This window comes from Mesocricetus auratus, unplaced genomic scaffold (genome assembly GCF_017639785.1).
Source record: "Mesocricetus auratus isolate SY011 unplaced genomic scaffold, BCM_Maur_2.0 Super-Scaffold_100013, whole genome shotgun sequence".
NCBI lineage: Eukaryota > Metazoa > Chordata > Mammalia > Rodentia > Cricetidae > Mesocricetus > Mesocricetus auratus.
In genome coordinates, this window is record NW_024429196.1 from 53,398,245 (window position 1) to 53,408,380 (window position 10,136).

The 10,136-nt window shown below is 49.4% G+C and overlaps 1 protein-coding gene across 1 annotated transcript; it reads left to right on the plus strand.

The window, feature by feature from the left end:
• The first annotated feature begins 6,780 nt into the window (after positions 1-6,780).
• Positions 6,781-9,470, plus strand: Foxq1 (forkhead box Q1). The gene has a single exon (XM_005066418.4). The coding sequence runs from the start codon at positions 7,435-7,437 to the stop codon at positions 8,632-8,634; it is 1,200 nt and encodes a 399-aa protein (XP_005066475.1). The 5' UTR covers positions 6,781-7,434; the 3' UTR covers positions 8,635-9,470.
• The last annotated feature ends 666 nt before the right edge of the window (positions 9,471-10,136 follow it).

A 10,136-nucleotide genomic window follows, 5' to 3' on the forward strand; every position in this document is an offset into this window, starting at 1 on the left:
GTGCCAAGCCTCAACTTCCTTTGCAAGACCCCTTCAGTCCTGGGCCTTCAACTGCCACTGAGGCTGCACCTTCACCAATGGCCTCTCCTGGCCTCTCACAGTGCCAAGCCTCAACTGCTCTCCATGACCCCTTCATGCCTTTAAAACTAATTCAAAAATAAATGATCCAGAGACTGATATTTGAGTTCAAACTTCAAGCAGAGCAGATGGCCACTAGCTCTCACCTCCAGCTCAGCCTGAAAGGGGTGATCCAGGCATAAGCTCTTCAAGTCTCAAACTGCTGCCTCTCCTCAGTGTGACTGGAGAGCGAATGTCTCTACTCTTCAATGTGACTGGAGAATGAACGCCTCTCTAAGACCTTGCTTCTGCCTTATATACTTCCCCAATATTGGGATTAAAGATGTGAGCTACAACTCTCTTTTAGATTGATTCACTCTTGTATAGAGCTGGGTGGCCTTGGACTCACAGAGATCCATCTATCTCGTAATCCTCAGTTCTAGGATTAAAGGTGTGTACCACCACCTCCTAGCTCTGGCTGCTGCGATTAAAGGTATGTGCCTACTTCTAAGGTTTGTGACTTACTTTGCTTTTCTGACTCAAGCTTTAATAAATCATAAATAATATATCACTACTAGCTGGATGACTCTTACATATTACTAAGCTACAACCTCAGCTGCTTCTGGAACACAACTTCTCTGTTCTCTCAGAAAACACTTTCCAGATTTCACCTCAGTGATGCTGATCTCTTCTTAATCACTTAATCTCTTAGCTCCAGCTAACCAGCATCAATTGTCCTATAATGTAAAGGTTTTTCTTCAGTAGTTCTTATATCTTGTTAATCACAGCTGATTCTTCAAGCCCAGCTAACCAGAACCACAGAATCTTAAATCAAGATAGCAAACTACTCTCATAGAGACTTTAGTACTCCCTCTGAATTTTCACAAACCAGACCTCCATCTTCTGAACTACTCTTAACATTTTTGTTTTCTAAGCTCCTACAGAAAATCCCCCTGAGGTCTCAATGCTCACTGTAGTTGGAAGCGTCTTGTCCCACCACCCAGTTCCTAAATAACCACTCTAAGGCTTAATATTAATTACAATTGTTTGACCAATAGCTCAGACATATTACTGACTGGCTCTCACAATTAAATTAACCCATATTTACTAACCTGTGCATCACCAGATTGTCATGGCTTACCAGTAATGTTCTGGCATCTTACCCTTTTGGTGGCTATATGGTGTCTCCTCGGCTCCACCTTCTTTCTATCTTTGTGTCAGTTTGAATTTCTCGCCCAGCTATATTCTCTCCTGTCACAGACCAAAACAACTTTATTCATCAACCAATAAAAGCAACACATATTCACAGCATGCAGGACATCCCACATCAACTCACTGGTTTTTTAGCCCAAAGTTCCAAAGTCCTTCCAAACTCCTCCCCAAAACATGATCAGGTCTGTCACAGCAATACCCTACTCCTGGTAACAACTTGACTTACTGAGGGTTTCTGTTGCTGTGATGAAACACAGTGACCATAAAGCAAGCTGGAAAAGAAAGGATTTATTCGGCTTACACTTACACAATGCTGTTAATCACTGAAGGAAGTCAAGACAGGAACTCAAACAGGAAAGTATCCTGGAGGCAGGAACTGATGCAGAGGCCATGCGAAAGGGGGTCCGTTCTCTCACACCTACCCTTTCAGGACCGACTCTATTGTGCTGCCCACATGTGGCAGAGGAGCCACTCTCTCAAGTGCTGCAGCTGATGAGGGGCAGGGACAGCTCTCCCACTCATATGACCTCAGGGCCAGCTCTGCCACGTACCTCAGGTGTTGATGGGCAAGGAAAGGGCATCTCTCCCCGACCCATGGTGCCACATGACAGATGAGTAATGGGGATATCTCTTCCACGCTCACAGCTTCAGGGCTGGCTCACCCACATCTCCACCGATAGGTCACCACAACCTTTCCAGCATGATATGCTAAATAAAATTTATCCTTCTGGACAATACAACTATCAAGTCCAACCAGGTGTTCAAGGGGGAGGCCTGTGAGTTTCTCTTTCTGGAATATAGGTAGGGGTGCTGGCCATAGAGTAGGAGTAAATGGCTGAAACTGCTCATTCACCCAGGAACTTTCTTTTCCCTTTCCTGGTTTATACCTGGTAACTTTGCTGGGTTATCACCAGGAAATTGGCCATCTGGGATTCCAAAGACAGTCTTTCCCTCTGCAAAATGACCTCCCTAGACGTGAAGACACAAAGAGCACCTAGAAGAGCAAAAATCTGGTGGCTGAGGATATTATTAGTATTAGTCCTAGTGTTAGTATTATTGCACTGTGCATGTTCATGTACATGTTCGTGTATAGATGCATAGAGGTTAAAGGTCATTTCTTGAATATCTGCTTTGTTTGTTGGTTTAAGACAAGGTTTCTCAGTGATCTAGAACTAACCACGTAGGCTGGCTGGTGAGTCCTGGGGATCTACCTGTCTGCGTCTTCCCAGTGCTGGAATTAAAATTGCCACCAGACCTGGCTTTATTTTCATGCTGGTCTGGTGAATTGAATTCAGGTCCTTATGCTTGCATCTTATTGACGGAGTCATCCTCACAGTCTACACCATCAACTTCAGTACTCTTCTGAAAGACAAGAGTCACTTGTCTTCATGGGAAAACAGGCTTCTTCCCATGATACACATCATGAAAGGTCTGGTTTTTTATTTATTCTAGAAATAGCAACCTCAAAGTTAAGAATTATAAAGACTAGAATTAACTTATGGCAAAGATACTCAAAAGATACCTGTTCTGCTTTTCAAACTGAAAGTTTAAAAAACATTAGACAATAAGGAAACTGGACTAAAACTGAGCAATGAGAATCCTCAGATCTGTCAGGTAAAGGATGGATCAGTGTCCCCAGGTCAAAGCTAGGAGTCTATTGTAATAAAGCAGCCCAGGGCTTCCTTTCATTTCTGGATAATATCTTCCCACACCATGCTACAGTAACTGGGATTTTGTCTCTAGGTTACAGAATCAGGCCACTTTCTCAAATGTCTCTAACCTCTGCCTTGCCCTAGATAATCTATTTTGTATCTTTCTCCTTAGCTGTTTTCTCTCTTCTCCACCGTTTTTTAGGCCTCTCTGCCACTTGCATTTTACAAAACCCACCACCTAGAAATTGGGTTAAGTTGGTCCAGTAAATCTTCTGGTTCGATAGGTCCCCAAGAGGCTCCCTGCTGGTTGTAGTCCCTGGACATGAAGCATAAACTGGAGTTTGTATCTGGTCAGTCACTGCAGGCAGATACTAGAACTCTTGGATTTAACTCTGCCCCCAGTCAGAGGTCCAAAAGAAGACTGCTTAGACAAGACAAGACACAGATGAGCTTGGTGCTGTTAGAATGCCTTGGAAAAGAAGAGTAGGGGGAGGATGCATAAAGCTCCCTAGGCTTTAGCCACTATTGCCACGCCCACATCAGGGTCTGTGTCCATGCTTTCAAAGTCCCCAGCATCTACAAAAGATGTGGGCTAGAACAGGGAACCACGGTTCACCTTCAGTGTTTTCACTAAATCCAGGGGAACAAAGAGGCTGGGCTTTGTTTGCCTTTGTAGAGCCTCTTCTCTGCTACCTACCTGCTAGTACTACCCCAAGTCAGGCCCTCTCTGAGCCCACAAACACTGAACATTTTGCCCTGGCGCTCCCAGCATTAGTCCTTGCTTTATGCCTGAAGCTTCTCCCTTCTTAACCACATTATACTGTACATTTATCTGGATCCCAGGTCTCCAACAGAAGGCTGCTCTATGGTTACGTTCCCTTCAGACTCAATATGACTGTTGACAAAGTTTAATAAGGAAAGAAACCCAGCCATTTCTATAATTCTGGCCTACTTGTCCAGGGAGTACAACCAGCAGGAAGTCTCTTGACGGCCATCAAACCAGGAAGGAGAGCTACAGACCCAAGTGAACCCAATTTCTAGGTGGTGGGTCTTGTAGACTGCAACAGGCTGAGAAACAGGCCTAAAAACAGTGGAGAAGAGAGAAGTGTTGGATGGTTCTGTGACCTTCTTTGTACTACAAGGCTGTTCACTATCCTGATATATAAAAACAAGCTGTCTGTGTTTCCAAAGGGAGACTATTCCAGTCTGCTAAGTCACCTGAGTGTTTTAGGGATTAAGTGCTTCCCTTCCTAGATTAATGTTTAGGAACTGGGCAGGAAAACAACAATTCCTACAGATAAATTCCTGTTGGTGTCTAGAGATTGTGGCTTGCTTTTCTCTTCCTAAAACCACCTCAGGGAGGAAACAAGGTCATAGAGACATGAATGTTCCCTCTGTAGAGTTCAGCCACTTATCTTCATGAAAATTAAAGGGCTAATAGGTCTTCCTCACCCACAAGTATTTAGTCAAGCATCACCTCAGACACTTATTTAATAACATAATCCTAAATAGACAAAATTAGAGAGGAGAAATCTCCACATTGATTTTTTCTTTTGGCAACTTGTGGGGAAAATGCAGATGGGAGGGGTTAGTGACAGCTCTTTTAAACTCCCCCCCCCACCAACCTCCAGGATGTGTGGATAGAGATAACAGAGATGCAGAGAACAGGTATCATTCCTCCTTGCTGTTTTCTCTTAACATCCAAAAAAGGTGAAGGATTTCCCAGCTACAAAACAATCACTAAAAATAATAATACCAAAATCAACTACAATAGTTTTATTTCTGATTTTAGCCGAAGACAAATAACAACTCTCAGCACATGGCACTGATGGGCCAAAGATAAGATAAGTCATGAAATAAAGACAAAATCCATCTTGGTGGAATCCATACCCTAGTTCCTAGGTTCCTTTTCCCCTTTCCAGATGGCTGAAGTGGGTGGGCCATTTTCTCCCAGGGGTCTTCTTTTCCAAAGTACCTCGTTTGGGTAGCCATCCCAACCTTCACAAAGTAGAAAAGGTCATCCTGCTGAGAATTCTCCATCACCACTCCCTTCCCATCCACCCAAACTTTCACAAGCTCCAAACCCAATAGGAATAAGGAATTGGCAGTTCTTGACCTACCCAAGATCAAGGTAAGGAGAGTGTCCGTTAGGGGCAGAGAGGACTCTGGGTAAGAAAGGGGGAAATGAGTACAGGACAGGCTGAGGTGGGCTGCCCATCTGGCTGCCACCAAGGCTCCCAGACCTGGAATCTCCTCATGGCCTTTCTGAGTCTAACCCTCCTAGATGTATCTCCTCCATTAAACAGACATGAGTCCTCCTGTCCTGCCCTGCCTACCCCCAAAGTTCAAACAAGGACAACCTTCATTAAGAATGTCTTTTATCCCTGGCCAAAGCAAAGCCTTGCCTCCTTGCTGGGCTAATTCATCATCCCAATTCACTTCCCTGGCCGGGACCTGGAAACCATCCATTTCCAGGCTAAAGCTAAGGCAAACCCTTCCACAGTAGCTCCTTTCCAGGACTGGAGGGAGACATCCCCCCATACAGCGTTAGCTGCGCATCACATAATAAACAGTAATGTAACCCACAACATAAAATGTCATGCTCTCCCCTGGCTGCCATGGTGCCCACTGCATCTTGACTGAAGATAAGAGAGGCTTATGTATATTTCCACACAAATGGTGCAAAGTAATAAAATAAACTTCAAAGATGCGCTCCCACATAGCTGCAGCCTCGACCCTATTCGCAACAAAAGCAGGAAGAAGGAGGAAGCTGGTGTGGTAGGCAAAAGGTCAGAAGTGCACACTTCCCGGTCCAAGGCCCCCTTTCCTTTAAGTATTGACACCGTGTTGGCGCAGGTCGGGAGAGTCCAGGGAATAGAAAGGGACATCCCCCCCATCAGGCCTCCTTTCCTATTTGACACCGGTGCCATTAAAGCCAATGCAAGTCCTAGAGGGTGGCTGGAGACTCATGGCAGCAAACATTCCCTGCTCTTAGATGAACACACACCCTCCTGTGATTCTGTTGCTTGCCAAACCGGAGAACTGTACAGGGCTGTGTGCTCTGTCTAAGGACTGGAGACTTCGGAAAGGACTCAAGTGCAGGCAGAGCCTGGCACCCTTCTCGAAATATGGTCTTCTCGCAGAAGAATGGGGCCTTGCCTCCCTCCCCAAAGCCTCCAGCCAGGTATGACAAAATAAAAGTGAAAGTCGGAGGTTGGCTAAGGAGCAAGAGACATGATTAGCCAAAAAGACATAATTTCCAGCTCAGGGTTTTTAACTGCCACAAGGGGAAAGTTAACCATAGAAAGGAAATCAAATCAATCGTAAGAAGGGCACGTGGCTCCGGGAAAAGGTCAATGCGAAGACTGTTGCGCGAGGTTTCTGCAGTTCAGCGATTCAGTCATCACCAGAGGGGTTTGCTTTCTTAAGAATCCTGACTACCTCTGCCCAAAACGCATGCAACACGCAGTTCAGTTACGGCCACCAGACCTACACAAAGTGCCAGTCCCTCGGCCCGACCCTTGAAGGTGTCCTCCTGGGGGTATAAAAATGTGTCAGCGCTACCAGGTACAGTAGCACGATCGTCTCAGTGAATCCCAAGGAACAGAAACCCCCGCGGCGGCCGCGGGAGACCAGGAGCTCCTACCTGCGCCGCCGGACGGGCGTGGCCGCGGCACAGGCGCACACCCCAGCCGCGCGCTCGCTCCCTATTGGCGAGACCGGGAGGGCGGGGCCGGCCAGACCCAAAACAAACAACCTGCGCCGGGGGAGACTCTGTGGCCGCGCCGCCGCGTGGCCTCGGCCTGGTGAGCGCCGGGGAAAGCCGCGGCCACCTTGTTCCCCCACCCCCTGGCCGTGGGCGCCCAGGCCCCGCCCCCGCCGAGCCGCCGCAGGGTTATATTGGGCCGGACCGAAGGTGGAGGCGAGATTCTGCTGCAGCCGGCCAGCGCGGACATGCTGCACGGGAGACCGGCGGTGGCAAGGCGGCTGCGGACGCGGCGGCCACGTAGATTGGGTTCCAAGGGCTCTCGAAGCTAAAGACGTCTTATCCCCAAGAGTAGCGGGGACGCCATAGGACGTCAGCTCGGTGCCTTGAAGACGCCTGCCTGAGACCTGGACGTCCAACGAAGGAATCCTTCTGGACGCCTGGACGGATAGCAGATGCGCCAGCTCCTTCCTCCCAGAACGAAATCCTGAGGTTGCTTTGGCACCCGCTCCTCAGAGTGGCCCCTCATCCCTCGCTTTCTCTCCGCCTAAAGTCTCTAAACCTCGGAGAAAGGATAGCACTACACCAATTTCTGCTTCTCCTCCCCTTAATTCACCCAACACTCATACCCCTCCAGAAAAACAGTCCAGCGGAAGAAGAGCTTTCTACGGAAAAGTGCGCTCTCAGGAAGAGGCAGAGCAGTCCCTCCCGAGAGAAGCCTGCGGGATCGCCACCCCGCGCGCCACTCGCTTCCTACGACCTCGCAGGAAAAGGGTACAGCGCCGGACCCGGAGCACCAGCGCAGGCATGAAATTGGAGGTGTTCGCCCCACGCGCCGCCCACGGGGACAAGATGGGCAGTGACCTGGAGGGGGCCGGCAGCAGCGACGCGCCGTCTCCGCTGTCCGTGGCCGGTGACGACTCCTTAGGCTCTGACGGGGACTGCGCGGCCAACAGCCCAACGGGGGGCGGCGGCGTGGGGCATCTGGAGGGTGGTGGCAGCGAGAGGAGCTCGGGTGGCGGGCCCAGCTCCCAGGACGGTTCCGAGGTGGCCGACGACAGAGCGCAGACCTCAGCGGCAGGGCCGTGCGCGGGCAGCGTGGGCAGCGGCGAGGGCGCGCGCAGCAAACCGTACACGCGGCGACCCAAGCCCCCGTACTCTTACATCGCGCTCATCGCCATGGCCATCCGCGACTCGGCGGGCGGACGCCTGACGCTGGCCGAGATCAACGAGTACCTCATGGGCAAGTTCCCCTTTTTCCGCGGCAGCTACACCGGCTGGCGCAACTCCGTGCGCCACAACCTTTCTCTCAACGACTGCTTCGTCAAAGTGCTGCGGGACCCCTCGCGGCCCTGGGGCAAGGACAACTACTGGATGCTCAACCCCAACAGCGAATACACCTTCGCTGACGGGGTCTTCCGCCGCCGCCGCAAGCGCCTCAGCCACCGGACGACAGTTCCCGCGTCGGGGATGCGGCCGGAGGAAGCTCCACCCGGGCCCGCCGGTACCCCGCAGCCGGCTCCTGCGGCCGGATCCTCCCCGATCGCGCGCTCGCCTGCTCGCCAGGAGGAGCGCTCCAGCCCCGCGAGCAAGTTCTCCAGCTCCTTCGCCATCGACAGCATCCTCAGCAAGCCGTTCCGCAGCCGCCGCGACGGCGACACGGCTCTGGGGGTGCAGCTGCCTTGGGGCTCCGCTCCATGCCCGCCGCTGCGTGTGTACCCCGCGCTCCTTCCCGCGGCGCACGGCGGCTCCCTGCTGCCGCTCTGTTCATACGGCGCGGGCGAGCCCACGCAGCTGGCATCGCGCGGAGCCGAGGTGCAGTCCGCAGCGCCCTTGCTGCTGGCGCCCCTGTCCACCGCGGCCGCAGCCAAGCCATTCCGAGGTCCCGAGACCGGCGGCGCGGCGCACCTGTACTGCCCCCTACGGCTGCCCGCGGCCCTGCAAGCGGTTTCGGCCTGCGGTCCCGGCCCGCACCTGTCCTACCCGGTGGAGACGCTGCTAGCTTGAAAGGAGCTCAGAACTCAGCAGAGGACCTGGGATGGGGTTGGGGACTTCATTTGTTGAGGAGGTTAGAAAGCAGGCTCCAGGGCTGTGCACCTTCCACTTTCCAGAGGAATAGAGATTTTTTTTAATCTCCTTGACATGTGCCTTAAAGTTAAGCATTTTGACCCAAGTGTTTTAACTTAGTCCAGAATAGCTTCCCTTGTCTTTTGTAACTGTAAGGAGTATCAAAACCGTTCTTTTCTATTTTTTTGGGCTAAGCCTGCCCTCTCCTTCATAAAGCTTTTCCTCTCCCTCCTACTCCTACTAGTTTTGTTGCACCTTCCACTGATTTATCTTCCCCATCCACAAAAATGGAAAAAGTACATCAGGGAATCACTCCATGGAATAAATGATATGACTACTATTTGGGGTTTTGAGACCCCGTTGGGTGTGCGCATGCGGTGTTCACAGGCATGACTGGGTGTGAGAGAGCTGTCAGTCTTCGGATATTTTCTCTGCTATCAACCAATGCTTCACTGTGCCAAAAAAGGGGGGGGATGTTGTTGGGTTTTGTAATTAAATTATTTATATATTTTTGAAACCTGAATTGAAATGTTGCAGGCAACGGCTACAGCTTTATTAGTGGTTACCTAACTGTGGTCTTCTTGGGCCAAGCAATTTCTGTAAAGGAAAAGTTAACATTATGTTTGTGGGGTGCCAGGGCCACCACCACATGAAACTAAGTGTGATTTTTATTTTAATATTATTTGTGTCTGTGTATATATTCGTGTATAAATTTTATGAAGCCCAGGCATACTGCTTGTTTTTTTAAAAATAAAACTTACAATTGATCTACAAAACACTGTGTGATGATAGATTGGGGTAAAGACTTTTACTACCAGGCCCCCAAATGGGTTCAGAGTTGAGTCTCAGAAAACTTCATTCTTGGGTCAAAATATCCGTGGTTTCATTTTTAGATATTGCTTTACAATATCCAAGATGGGCCTTCCATTAATAGGGTACCCTAGACAAAAAGACATGCAGGAGTTAGCACAACACATAGATCTGCCTATCTCTTGCCCCCTAAGACTCTTTAGCGGGCCAGTTGAGCTATGCAAAAAATAAGCGTATAGTCAGGTGGATATTTTCAAGTCAGTTGATTAAAGCTTGAAACTGGATCTTGGCATAAAACTAATTGGTCATATAAAAAAATGTCCTCAGGCAATTTTCAGGGCAACTTGAATGTCTGGGTTTTTTGTTTGTTTTGTTTTGTTTTTTATATCAAAACCAAACTATCTTTTTGTAAACTAAAACATTTGCTTGGGTGTGAAGACTTGGGTGTGGACACTAATGTCTTGGTACATTCAAAAGCAACAGGTCCTTGACAGTTTGCACATTTGGAAATTCTAAAGAATTGTACGAGTGGTGAGAAATCCAGAGAGAAGAAACTGGGCCTCCTTGCCATCCCTTCCACTCTTGGGTAAATAAAGCCCTCTTATCCCAAAAAGATGACCTGGAATCTAGAC